Source organism: Passer domesticus, chromosome 1, assembly GCF_036417665.1.
Source record: "Passer domesticus isolate bPasDom1 chromosome 1, bPasDom1.hap1, whole genome shotgun sequence".
Taxonomy (NCBI): domain Eukaryota; kingdom Metazoa; phylum Chordata; class Aves; order Passeriformes; family Passeridae; genus Passer; species Passer domesticus.
Window position 1 is genome coordinate 152,463,489 of NC_087474.1, and position 14,707 is coordinate 152,478,195.

A 14,707-nucleotide genomic window follows, 5' to 3' on the forward strand; every position below is an offset into this window, starting at 1 on the left:
CTTCAGGAAATGGTATGTGTGATTAATTTCCAAGTCTTGCAACTTTATGACAAAAAAGGAAGTTATCCTAGGTCATGAAGGAACATCTAAGCCAGTACATTGCGTTTGCAATGAGCAATCCACAGCATGTACAAGGGATGGGAGAGTGGAAAGAAAAAGTAGAATCCCATAATGCCAACAATCAGGTTGACACAGTGAAGTTACAAGGAATACAACTGAGTCCCCAGGGAAACATGGATTACAAAATCTCATGTGAAAAATGTAAACCCTGGCAAAATCGCTTTGCCTCATAATGGGAAACAAACCTGTTTGTTTGAAAAAAAGAGAGAGAGCCAAGGGATCCATTTGAAAGTTGCCAGTACATGACAAAGACTGATGGAACAGTTGTGCTTAAGCACAGCATCTGAACCAAGATGCCAACACTGTCTCTTTTACTCTTTCACAGAATGGTGAGAGCACCTCTGCATTTTTCCTAAACAAAGTCAATTACCAGGTGAGAAATGAAATAGTGCTAACAAAAGGGAGCATCAGCATAACTGCTGAAATGCTAAAATGTATTGTAACCCTCATCACAACTAAAGATTTCTCTACCAAGTCTACTATAAAAACATAATTTATCAATTTCTAAATTAAACATGTAAAAAGGAATGAAAAGTTTCTTTGTCCTAAAAAGTAGATCTGCACAAATTATAATACAGCAGAAAGTTTTGATCCATAAAAATATCCTCCAAACTTGAAGATTAGAGATATCTAGGTCAAACCATCACAATCCACTGCAGGTGTAAGTCTCATAAAATTACGTGAATTTAATTTAGCAGAGTATTAATTTATTCCTCACCCATTCATGTTCAGGGTTATGAATGAATCTATTACAAAGTGTCCCCCAGGTCTTTTAAGTTTAGAACATGCACTGTACCACACTACTGCATCAATAAGAAGAACATGCTGTATCCTGAAACATTACAATGTCCTTGGTTAAAGGAAGGGCAACAGTGTTAAAATCACTGCTTGCAAGTGTGGTTTGGAGAGAGACTTACCTTTGCCAGCATTTCTAGGAGGAAGAGGAGGAGCATCAGACGTTGGAGAGGTGGGTGAGTCTGTGCTTGCAGAAGCAAAGATCTGGTTGGTAAAGGCTCCGTAGGAGAGTCTTTGCTTGTCTCTGGGAGTGCTAAATGAAGGGTGAGTCAGTTTGTCTTGGGGAGAAAGGCTTGAGGAGTGACAAAAGCTTTGGGGTCTTGGAGATCTTTCCTTTTTTATAGGACTAGGCTGTGAATAGAAAAACAAATATATGATACAGCTATAAACACTAATTATAGTTAGTATGTTTGGAAAATAGCATACCAGAACATAATTTAGTGAACATGAGCCTAGTTTTTTTCTTTGTTTGACAAATAAACCCCCATTCCTCCCTTTTTCAGCAATTCAACCTGAAAGGTCCTCTCTTCTAAATGAAAATTAAGAGTGTACCATCAACAAATCATCAAGAACACAAAATTAGATTTAATATTAAGGCAGGAAATACACACTAATAATATACTAAATAAAATGCCAATAAAAGCCTGGCAAGTTTTAGAATTTAAGAGTAATTTTCAGGGAATATAGCACATTACTCAGACTAGACAATTATCCTCAAGTATACTCACTTATGCCTAGTAAAAATGAACAAACACTTTTGATAGATCAGATTTATTTGGTCCCTGAACTAGCAATATAATCCATGATACAGCTCTTTTTAAACACATCTAATTGCTCTTTGAAGAAATTTTACACATTAATTTTTGCCTGCTGTATGTTAATGGGTGCATATGGAGCACGATCTGTTTCCCTGCAGCTCTGGTTCAGGTTATTATCTCCAGCACAGCATCCCTCATCCTCCAGAGGCTCCTCACACAGATGATTATTTTGTTCTCTGCTGTCCTTGAGGACATGCAAATTACTTTGGTTTCTGAATTTTTCAGTCCCAAGTGTCACAGAAAATGAGAAGTTGTCCACACTTCTTTCTGCGGCACTCATATAAAATAGGGGAGGTGTATTCGCATTTATTGCAGAAATAGAGCACACAGTAATTAACTGACTTGCTAAAGTAGGACACTGAGGCTAATTTTTCACATGCTCTAGGATGGCAATTATTCTATGCCCTCAAGTTTTGCCTTCCCATTACTTCTTAAAAAAAACCCAGGAACAAATAGCACAGCAGGGTTTGTGAAAAATAGAGTTATTTATTCAATAACTAGATTTTTAATTAATTTATGGGAAAAAAATAAGTATGTAAGCTTTAGATTTCCTGCAGCTAAAATTTAACAGCCTAGAATTCTGAAGAGGATAAAGCAACAAAGTATTCCAGATTTGCTGACTTATATTATACTGTATGTCTTGTCAAACTTCTGAAACAGCCCATAATAACTAGGTTGACAAAATATATTCCAAAGGCACTTAGGCAGTCTTTAACACAGACCTCAGAATTAGGTTTTATCCCCCCCAATATATCTGTAAGAAAAGAAAGGCTGAAGTGGGTCTCTAATTACTGCTTATTTCCAGGGAGCAGAGATGTTGAAAGCAGTTTTTGTGCAAGGCTGTATCAGGAATTCACACCCACCTTATCGTCCAAGTCATCGTCACTCTCATCAATTTCTTCCTGCCGAAGATTCCATTCATACTCCACATGCACATGTGGATTTAGCTTTCCTGCCTTGGCTTGAGAAAGCTGAAAGAAATAAAAAGTCTCGCTAAAGTACTTGCTGCTCTTTTGGTGTTAACTAAGCTAGTTTTGTAATGGCAAGAAATAAACTGGAATACTTAGAAGTGTAAAATCATTGCAGGGTGATCAAACAAACATCCCTCATTTGTTTGTGGTATAGAAAAACAGCTAAAAGACAAATAGGAAAGATTTTCTCAAAATGGGCAGAAGGCACCATGTTTGAAAAGCATTTGAAAAGATGACAAGAAGAGAAGGTATATGCACAGAAACAGAATTTATCTGGAGCCCTCCCTTCCAAAAAGGAAAGGCAAAACCTATTTATAAATTTTGGAACATAGAGCTGCCGCCCCATCAAAATCACAATCTTTTTACTCAAATCAAATGAAAAAATATTTACTCTTTACTTGGATATTTTACCTCTCTCTCCCTGGATGAGGGCAATATGTCTTAAGCACAAAATTCCTTGACTTTGCCAGCCTAAATAATGTATTTCACATTCTTTAGAAAAAACTACCTCATGATCAGCAAAAAACCTAATAGAGCACTTAATGGTTATTCTGAGGACATAAATTCTCCTTTTCAATGCCTAGATTTTCCATCATTACTTAGTCCTTCACATCCTTTAAAATGTAGTCTACTTGATAGTAGTTGATTCAGGAGTGCCTTCAACCCTCTTCCTGAAATAAAATTTGGAATAAAGATAGTATTTCCAATCAGTTATGTAAGTATTCATGAACCCACCTGAGCTGAAACTGAATTTAATTACACACTTAAGACTCCAGTTATGCAACAGAAATGAGTTTAGTACAGCTATCATAATGCAAACACCTAGTTACTTATCTTGTATTTTTTTTTTACTGCCCATGGCAAACAGTGTGCTCATTCATGTTTCTTTTTCATTTTTAATTCATTGCTGCTTTTGGAAAAAAATGCAGAAATAATTTTCCTCTTCAAAATTAGAAAAAAAAGCAATAAAGAGAAAAGGCATAAATGCTCTATGAGAGTTAAGTGAAATAATCAGTGAGGTATTCACAGAATTTGGATCACTATAACCAAACGATTAACTGCTAGATAAACTCACTGATAAAATCCACTTGACTGTTTGTTCTGTAACACAGCCAGTTGGTCCACATTAATGACAGATGTAACTTTTTAAAAGGAATATTATAAAGAAAAAAGCAATCCATCCCAACTGTGTGCTGCACAGGTGATCTGCTTGATCCAGCTGACAAAATAGTCAAACCACTGGAAACAGCACCTACTTACACAGCAGACATGGCATTAACTGAGAAGTGAGTCCCACCTTATCAACCACACCAAAATGCTGACTTGCATTCCCAGAAACATGGAACACTTCTTTGATTTGTGAAGGACAAGGTCTTTTGATTATTCAATAATTAATTCATGACAAGACCTTTCAATTGTCACAAGAAAGGCATGAAAATTATCAGCTGCAGAGCAAAAGTAGATATCCTCAGATCATCACAATTAGGAAAAAGAAAAAATAGAATTTTGAGGTCATAAAGCCCAAATCTCCTAATGCATTTATTGACACATCTGACCCTCTGGCACTTAAGGTCTTCAAATACACTGGTTAAAATAACAAGTACTGCCACTAGAAGAAAGATCTTTTTCTTAAACTGTTACAAAGAAAATTACTCTTCTGTTTTAGGTAAGAAAATAGTCACCTGTGGTAGGGCCTTCAGATCAACACACAGCCAGCTGGCAGCAATACCATGTGTGAGACACAGTGGTAATGATATATTAAGTAAATCACATTTTTTAAAGCAGCAAACATTCCCCCTTGCCTTTGCCCCCAGGCTCAGCTCTTACCAGTTCCTCACACTGCACAGCCTTCACTCTTTTTGCTGTGTCCAGAGCCGTCTCTCCAGCCTGGTTTACTACAAAATTAACAATACAAAAAAGAGCAATTCTTTGAGATGTGTCAAGAAAATTTATTGAATTTCATTACTTGTAGCACAATAACTTCTAAAAGTGATCAAAAATGTCTGTTTCCTCTATAGCAGCTGCAGCTCTTTAAGATTCCACTCTAAATCCTCATGCATTTCATGTATCATCAGGTTCTTTCTGAACAGTAGCATCTGCTGCAACAGTTCCCAAATCCCTCCTAACCATCCTAGGACAGAATGCAAAGAAATGTAGTCATCTCATTCTTCACTCAGTGCCTTTGCCAATAAAATTCTTACCTGAATAAGCAGGAGAAGCAAGCAGGCAGGGTAAAATGGCTCAAAAAAGAAAACTAATTCTAAGATTCAAAAAAAAAAACCAAGTAACTGTTAATCCAAGCAGATTTTACTTTGATTAATATGTAGAGGCTTGAAGCCTTAATTTGAAGACATTTGAGCAAAAAGAAATTTAAAACTTTCTAGCTTTGTCTTTACCAAAGCTATAAAATGGTTTACAATTTAAAATAACACCTGGTAAGAAAGAAGGTGATTTCTGAAGCTGCTGGGAGGTCCTCAGGCACAGCATGTAATGGAATCCTTCCCAGATGCTCAGTAGCAAGTCTCAGTAAACAAAAACAACTCCCACATCTGATGTGGATAAACCCTAGGTAAAATGTACTCTCACAGTACATCAGTAAATGCCATGGACCTGGAACAGAGAATGCTCCACAGCACAACCAGATTGTAAAGCATTTCTGTGATCAGGAACTGAAAATTATCAAACTAAGATCTATAATGTCAGTGTGAAGTATTACACAGAGAACACCAGCTAGGAATCCTAGAATTTACAAAGCAGTCCTCTAGAAAGGCCTGTGACTTTGAAAGAATTCAGATCCCTAAAAAGAGGATTTACTTATGGAACAATCTATCAGAGATGGTTCAATATGAAAAGGAATGAAAACATAGTACTTCTAATGTGAAATTAACACCCAGATAGCTTAAGGACTACATAAATTCCAAACTTTCAACTCTTAAGTATACACTTCATATTTCAAAGTCTATGTGAGACCACACTAAAAAAAAAACCAAACAACTTAAAGAGCACAGCACCCTCTTTCCCACCAAAAAAGGTGTGAACACTCCTCTGGAATCTACTTAGGAGAAAGTTCAATGGAAGGACCAATGAAGGACTTGAACTTGTCCAGAAAGGTTTCCCATTGTAACTGCCAAAAATGGTCACATTAAATTATCTGACTTGTGATAATATTGGAACATATTCTAAGGCCTAGAAAAAGGCAAAGGAAATCAGTGACTTCTGCCACTAAACTATGAACTTCAGTTTATACAACAGTTCTTTACCAGGCAGTGGAGGAAAGCAATGGTGATAAAGAAAAAGGGAGAAATAAAATCCAGTTTGCATCAGCTGTTAAAAAACACTTCTCTCCTATACCACAAACTGACTGAATGTAAATGTTTCACAGACATGCTGATCACATTTAACTCCTGGGCCTATCAAGCTGGATTCACGGGGTACCTTCATAACTCAGGAAAAATGGGATCAGCTTTCTCAGCTGCCTTCCAGCCTCTCTTTGCACCTACCTGTGTGAGACACAGGTACAGCAAGTGTTACACCTATCAGTTCGTTTGTCATAATACCAAAAGTCTAATTGAAAATGGAATCTCTGTTTGCTCACAATTAGTCTTGTTCTCTGGATGGTCTCCCCTCCCTAATCAGTGGCAGTGTTGGCTGGGGTGTGCTGGGTGAAACCACAGCATCAGATTCCATTGATAACAACAGAAGAATGAAGTGCTGTGTACATAAAGCCCACGTACCTAAGAGTGGAATTAAACATTTGAAGCATTATAAAATACAAGTTCTAGCATAAACAATGAACCTAAATTCCAGGCAGTTTAAAATGGGCCAGAAACAGAACTCTGAACTCTGCTTAGGGTTTGCCATTAGTATTTCATATTAGAAATTTTTGTCACTATTATCTTCTAAGAATTCAATTTCTTGACTGAATATTTGCTTGCTGTTGACAAGGTCTTCATCTTTCACCACAGTTTTATTTTAGAAGGTTACTTACCACAGAGAAATAAACAGAAGTGGCTAAAATAATGGGAAGAAATTATAGGAAATCTGTATTTCCTGGTTTTAAATAATGAACTTACCTACATCAATAGTTGGCTTCCCCCTCAAAAGCAATTTCAAACACTCAGGCTTATTATATATACTGCAGTAGTGTAGAACTGTATTACCCAATGCTGTTTGTTTGTCCAGGTTTCCACTAAAAAAAAAAAAAACAAAACCCAAAAAAACAAACAATCAAAAAGAGTATAGTAGCTGTGCTATTAATTTCAGATCTAGCATCCATATAAATAAAAACTTTACTGGACAAATATGAAGTAGGACAAAAAAATATTTAAATCAAACATAACTTTCAAAGACTACTCAGAATTCTTCCAAGGACACTGGAAATACCTGAGCTGTGATTGAAAAGGACTGAAAATCTACAGATGTTCATTCAAAAAACTGAACATGTGAAACTCAGAGAGACAAACTTAGACCTCTCTAAGGTCATGCCAGTTGCCACTTCACTGTAATTCTTTTTTCAAACACGCTAAATTTGCCCAATAGAAATATCTGCATAATTCTGATACAGTTAAAATAGGTTAATAAATCCCATGCAGTCAAGGAACTATCAAGAGGACAGTTGTGAGAATGAACAGAAGAGTTGTAAGAAGGAATGTAAGGACAACACATCGAGTTAGGGAAAAACCAGATGAGCAAAGGGGATCACAGGGGTTTTTGAAAACTGTACTTCCTTCAGTTTTCAACTTCTAAACCCAGGTTTTTCAAAAACTGTTACTGACATTTTAGGAACAATAAAATATTTTCAAATACCAGAAGAGCAAAGCTCAGGAGATGACAGCTTTTCCTAGTGTTACCCATATTGGACAGTAAGAGCCCACAGGGTTATAAAGATGCTCTTAAATTTGAGACTGCCACAAAAAAACACACAGCAGACAGAAACACACAAAAGATTACAGCTGTCTGAAGAAGTTATGAAGCTTAATAACAAAAAAAAAATTATTCTAAATAATCATCCATAAAAATAAAAAAAATCCTTTAATAATACCAAAAATAGTAATTTGGGCTTCTAAAACATTTTTCAAATTATGATCTCAAACAGCTTGAAAATATTGGAATGTTATTTTTCATTTGTTACTTTAATAACACTCTCCTATAATCAGCACTCAGATTTGTCATTAAGGTTTTTTACTTCTATGAACACATCTCTTGACAACAAAGAACAACTCAGCCAATAAACTAGATATTGAAAATTACTAATGAAGTTGATGCTCTCAATAGCTTTAATACAGTTTATGAACTATTGGAACATCTTTTTCAAAGTCAATCTAGCATCTGTTCATAATTTTCTGAGAAAGATCCTTGCTTTCTACTCTTACGATTCCTTTGCATGTGTCCTGTATTTGAAACATTTACCTGCCATCCCTCCCGTACCTGAACTATTAGTTTGTATGGCTTCATGTCATCATGTGCTCTAAATCAATGTTCTCTCGTGCACTACAGACTTTTCCCTTTCATCCTATTTTTTGTCTAACTGCTTTCAATGTTTTTGATTTACACATCTTTCCCTCTCTCTACTGATCAGGAGCACAATGGTCAACTCAAAAGTACTAAACTATTCTCTTTTGAAACATATCTAAGGAGAAAGATAACAAGTGATGAGCAAACACTGTCCAAAGCACTGCCAGGATAACTCAAACATCCATAACTGTCATGTACAATTGAATGAAAAGTCAGCAATCCATACCAGTTTTGTACAAGGAAGTCAACCAGATGGAGAGAGGTTTGGTCAGCAGTCCGGACTGCTAAATGAAGTGCTGTTTCACCTGGCTCCTAAACACATGTAAACAGAAGTTAGATTTCTGTCTTATTTCTGCAGAACTTGTATATCAGACCTATGAGATACAGCACATTCACTCTTTACAAGTCTTTCAAATGAAAAATATTGGGAAATTATGATGGAAACTATTATTGCCTTTTTTTATCTCTAAAAAACACCATGTGCTTCAAAGGAAAATGGCATTACACTTCCTGACATCTCAGCTTTCCTAAATCAAATTTTCAATTTTCCCAGCTGGATGGAACAGCCCTGAGGAGCCTTTAACCATTTTAGCTACCAGTAACTGAAAGGGATCCTGTCAAGGAATACCGAGTAAGTTTGCAGTACTTGCTGCTTTACAACGGCCTGGTGAGCACCAAGCAAAGTCACAGCATTATTTCATACAAAAACAGCATTACAAAAATCTCATTCCCACATACTTTAAAACTCTTACAGATTTGCAGAACAGTTGAAGTTGGAAAGAACCTGTGAAGGTCATGTAGACCAAGCATCTCTCTGCCCAAGCAGAGCCACTGAGGACCAGTTGCTCAGGACCATGTCCAGATGGCTTTGGACATGGTCCTGGGCAACTGGGACATTATCTCCAAGCACAGAGACTCCATATCCTTGGGCAGCCTGTGCCAGTGTTTGGTCCTTCTCACAGTACAAAAAGGTTTCCTGATGTTCAGAGGGCACCTCTTGTGCTCCAGTCTGTGCCATTGCCTCTGGGCCCATCACTGGGCACCACTGGGCTCCATCTTCTTTCCACCCTCCCTGCAGGGATTTCCATACAATGATGAGATGCCCCTGAACAGTCCCAGATCTCTGAGCCTTTCCAGATGCTCCCAGACATGTTTGTGGCCCTTCACTGCATCCTCTCCAGCATGTCCAAGTCACTCTTGTTGTGGGGAGCCCAGACCTGGGCACAGCACTGCAGCTGTGGCCTCACCAGTGCTGCGTGGAGGGAAGGATCACTGTCCTTCACATGCTGGCAATGTGTCCCCACTGCCTGGAATGCCACTGTCACCTCTGCCACAAGGGCACCCTGCTGGCCCAGGTTCACCTTGGTGTCCATCAGGACCCCCAGGTCTCTTTAGGCAGAACTGGGTGGTTCCCAGCATAAAGTTGGTGCATGGGGCATTTCCCCATAAACAAGGTTTCTCCTTGTCTAACTTGAATTGAATCACACTTTATTTTCTATACATATCATATGAATTAATGCATTGAAATAGAAACAGAAATGCTGTTTATTTCAATTTAAAAGTTGCACTAGACGTTAATCTAAATTTAGATTTCATTAACTCCTATTGATCAAAAGGACAATTAAAAAAGCATATTACAGTATATATACTCAGAATTAAAGTCCTAATTTAAAAATACTATTTTATTAAATATCAGAGAATTTACACTGATAGTAAAGAGGAGAATGCAGCTATAAATATCCTAACTGCAAACCACATTTCAATTGGTGCTCACGCCTTTCTAGCTATCACAGCCTGTAATAGCTGGGAAAACTGAGGAGCTAATTCTGTGGAAACTGCTGTGGATGACAAATACAGAAAGCTGACCTTGCAGTCAGAGAATTTGTAATGTGTTTCCATGATAAGCACTCTGTGATAGCTCAGGTGCTGAGACTATACTGAACTTATTCTTTAAACTGAACACAGACAGGCACTGAGTCCTTTGCCAATGTAGCTATTTTCACACAACTTGTTGAAAACATTCTCTGATATGTCTCCAGGTTGGGATGAAACGTTGCTGAGCAAGTGGTTAATTGGCATCAATTAACTATTATCAAAAAAAAAGGTTACTTTGCTCATAATTTACATTTGTCCATGGCTAATTAAGGTGAACCTGGACTAATTTTTTCAAAAACTGTTACTGATTTCAGAAGAAAGATCAAGTACTCGTGACTTGATATACACACAACACAAAAGAATCTTCCAGGATGAAAGAAACTGTACTTCTGTAAATGTCTCATCAGAAGCTCTGAAGTAATGAGATTTATTCTTTCCTTGTCTACAGTAAACAGAGACTTGCAGACATTCACTAATGTGTTCCTTCAGCCATTATTTTAAAAGCAGGCATGGTACTGTATGTAGTACCAGGTGACCCTGGGCTATGAAGTCTGTTCTTTGGGACTTTTCTAAAAGAGACACACTGCAGAACAGGTGCTTTTCAACACACTATAGAGGCACCAAAAAAGAGTATGATATGACTTTTGCATTTCACACTCCTTTAGATGAATTGATGATGAAAAATAACGTGCTCTTTTCCCTCCCCACAAGGATGCAACATTAAGGAAAGGAAGAAAAATCCCATCATTTTTACTGTCATTTCTTTTGTTTTACCATCTAAAGTAGCAGCCTCAGCTGCTGTGCACTTTACAAATGCACATGATTTAAAATAGTAATTGTTTACCTGATCAGCTTACCTGTCCAGGCTCCAGCAGTGGCTCCATTAGCTCTACCCCCTCTGCATAGACTTGAATTAGTGCAAGTAAATCCCTGGATTTGACAGCCTCAAGTAATTCACTCAGTTTAGCTGCTGCAGATGCACAAGTCTTTCTGGAGAACTTATGATCTACGTATTTAGCAGTGATAAATTCTTTACGTGCAGTCCTGTGGGGTGTGAAAATAGAGCTTGCTTTAGAAATTTTTAGAAAAATGGGTCAATGATTATAATTTAAAATCACCTTGTCTAACTTGGAAGCTGAGAAGGGAAGAAGAAAACTATCTGATAAAAAGTGTGTTATTTATTGTTACACTGCATGTCTTGCTTGCAAACAAGCCCCAAATATGGAATTTTGCCAGTTTTATCCTGTCTTCTTGTTATATACAAAAATTACTCTGATTGTGGGGACTAAGACCAAAGAAAAAGCAGAGCTAGTGTCATTTACTCCACTGTGTTTATCATCTGAGGGTTTACTACAAAACTCAAAACCATTCAAGAAACCCAAACTAAGAATTTTATACACAGGGAAGCTGAGGTAGTAAAATGTGACTGTATGACTGGAGACTGAACTTCTAAGAAGCTCCACAGTGGGAATAAAAACCTCTAGTCCAACCATCCATGCCTTCCCCTGGCTTGGCTAATGTTTAAGACAATTTACATTAAGATACATTCCACAGAAAACTTAGAGAGTTTAAAGATTCAGTACTTACATATCACTTGATGGACTGGGTTTAGGCGAAGGACTAGGTAAATTCCCTTCCATAATATCATTAAAACTAGTATTTCCTACATTCTTGGCCAGCTGAGATAAGAAAAAGAATAAATAAGGTGAGGACTTTTGGGGTCTAACAGCAACCTAACAATCTGCATTTTCCACACTATTTATAAAACATGGAAAACACAGGACTGAAAAATTAAAGCCCAATGATTACATGCAGATACAGAGCAATTAAAAAGAAAGAAAATGTTTCTATTATTCCAGAACTTGTACAATAGACTTCACAGTCACAAAATTATTTGCATTTCAAGACAATCTGCCTCCAACACAAAACCAGAATGAGGAACCAGCAGCATGAACAGTGAAGTGGTTCTGGTACACTGATCAGGAAGCTGCTTTGGGAAAGAAGCTCAGTCCTACTGAAGATCACACTTACTAAAATTTGATTTAGATTACTTGTAACTTTGCAAAAAACCTCAATATTTTATGAAGAGAGAAAGTGGTAAAGTTGAACCTATATCCAAATCCAAATCAGCCTTACATATTCTCTCAATTTTTCCTTCACAAAATTTCTGTAACAAGTGTCTTCTTTCAGGCCAAACACAGCTAGGGAGATAAAACTACTGCAACTGTTTCTTTTTCACTTGTTTATTTTATTTTCTTTTTTTTTGGTATTCACACATCATATTCCTTTCATAACTTCAATATTACATGATTTCATTCATCAAATTAAGATTCCTCCAATATTTTTCTTTCAGAATTAGCAACAGTCATTCTCCCTTGCCAAGTCAAATTAGCTTCACGTCTTAAATCCCAGGAGCTTTTAGACTGCCATGATTTTGGGTCAAGATCAGCTATTGAGAGCAAAATTCTGATGGCAATAATTAGAATGGGTATCAATACTCACTCTGCAATACCTCAGGACATGAAATGAGAAGTAACAAGAGCACCAATAATATATAATAATATATAACCATGCACCTCTAAAATATCTACAGAAATATGAAGAAAAAATTCTGCAAAAACACATTCCCTGAAAAAGATTAATGGCAACTTGTACATTTTGGTGCTTCCTACATATATATCAATATTTGACTAAAAAAACCCAATAAAAAATAAAGAAACTTACCAAGAGTTCAGACGTTCCTAATTTGTCTAATTCCAAAGACTGGATTCGAGAAATATGGACACCCATTTCTCTGTGTATTCCAGAACACTCAATGCAGGTTAAAATGCCCAAATTAGTTGAAAGCCATGTTGGATCTGCACAAATGAAAAACAAAGCATTTAATCAATGTCCAAGAAAAGGTTTGCAGTGGTGGTAAGAGATGTGTTCTGAAATGATTCCTTATTTAATGTTTCAAAGAATGAAAATAAACTAAGAACATTACATACTTTTCTCCAAACTCTAGTGCAAATTTAACCACAAATTGCTACCAATGGAATGCAGTTTTTCAGATTTAGGAACAGACCCAAAGGCATTGAAATTAGACTTATTCAGTCATACTGAATGAATGTATTTCAATACATTTCATATTTGTTTTCTGTACAAATTACTTCCTGTTTTTAAAAGTAACAGATCTCCTAAATTTGACAGCCTCTGAAGTTTTAAAATTTACTTCTTAAATTTTAAATAGTCCATCATAAAAGATTAATCATAGTGCTTTCCAGAATGTAGAACAGCAGCATGTTTAGAAAATTAGAGGAATGCTGGCTAGTCCAGGAAAAAAAACTTTAAAAATGCTGTCATAGAGGAGATCTGATTGTAATATTAGAATAGATTTTATACTACGATTGCTACATAAGAAGCATGACCAGTTTTAAAGGAAAAGAAAAAGCTTCAGACATACTTTGTGCACAAATTAATCACTTCTTTGAATTTAAATAGCAACTGCTGAAGCATTAAGCCAAGAGTTTTAAAGCAGCAAGCTGGAGTACAGAGGTGAAGCTTACAACTTTACCACAAATTAAAAGATGAATGAGAACTATAATCTGAAGTTTCTATAGCTTTACATAATGCAGTAATTGAAAGAACCAATTCCAGGATTTGACATAATTATATCCCAGTTTGTAATTTTATCTAGCTATTTCAAATTTGGATCAGTTCTGCATCAGCAAGCATCTGCAAGATACACACAATCTACTCAGTTTCAAATGAGCATCACCTTCTTGCAGTGTCCCTTTGACGAGAAAGCTGCAGCAGCTGCCAGCTCCCACAGGTCCCACACCAGCTCAGTCTACTGTGACCAGCTGCCCCTTCTCAAGATCTGAGTGCCACACAACTGACCTGTAACTCTTTACTTCTGAAGATATTATCTGAGAGGATTTCAACTCTGGGTCTCATTCTTTGCACAAGACTACTTATTCCACCTCTGAAAACGATGCTGCAATTCCAGTAGTCTCATGTCAAGATAAAGCCTCAGAGCAAGATCCTGGCCAGGTCAATTTTTCCACAATCATTGTCTAAATATTACTCACTTCTACTTAGTAGCATGCACAGGATCAGTGATGCCAAGCAACTTCCATTCAAGTGCAACAAGCATCTAGACACAGTGCAACAAGAACAGTTCAAACTCCAGAGGGGCTTGAACTGCTGGAAGTAAGCACAGACAACACACAAAAATATTTTAGTGAATTAAATGGAACTAATGTAGGAAAGTCATATTTGTTCTTTTAAAAACAGGTTGAAGACCGAGAAACATCACTTAGAAAATTAGTTTGCACTCTACAAATACTTCTTTGAAGAAATTACTTTGCTCCCAACAAGAAGTTGATGACATGAACAAATGGAGATACCTGGTGAGCCACAATCACAACAGACTTCATTTCCGGGTAATCTCTGTATGTCATCAATAATGGCTTTTGTCAGATCCTCTAAACTGTTTTCACCTGTGCTCTGCTCTCCACGGAATGCCATATTTAATGCTTCTTCTTTGCTGTTAGTCAACACTGATATCCATCTAGCACAAGATAAAGACCTTAATGAAGATCTGCATTTGCAAATACATGTTAATCTATA

General features: G+C 36.8%; 1 protein-coding gene across 4 annotated transcripts in view; it reads right to left on the reverse strand.

The window, feature by feature from the left end:
* The window catches only part of ASAP1 (ArfGAP with SH3 domain, ankyrin repeat and PH domain 1), a 144,056-nt gene that overhangs the window by 24,842 nt on the left and 104,507 nt on the right, over nt 1-14,707 (reverse strand). For all 4 annotated transcript variants that reach the window (XM_064397184.1, XM_064397158.1, XM_064397175.1 and 1 more), the window contains 9 exons: nt 14,485-14,648; nt 12,818-12,951; nt 11,681-11,772; nt 10,951-11,137; nt 8,445-8,530; nt 6,778-6,893; nt 4,532-4,599; nt 2,597-2,704; nt 1,038-1,266 (listed from right to left, as the gene is read on the reverse strand). In XM_064397184.1, coding sequence (XP_064253254.1) covers nt 1,038-1,266; nt 2,597-2,704; nt 4,532-4,599; nt 6,778-6,893; nt 8,445-8,530; nt 10,951-11,137; nt 11,681-11,772; nt 12,818-12,951; nt 14,485-14,648 — 1,184 coding nt within the window. The remainder of the gene's footprint in view (nt 1-1,037; nt 1,267-2,596; nt 2,705-4,531; nt 4,600-6,777; nt 6,894-8,444; nt 8,531-10,950; nt 11,138-11,680; nt 11,773-12,817; nt 12,952-14,484; nt 14,649-14,707) is intronic.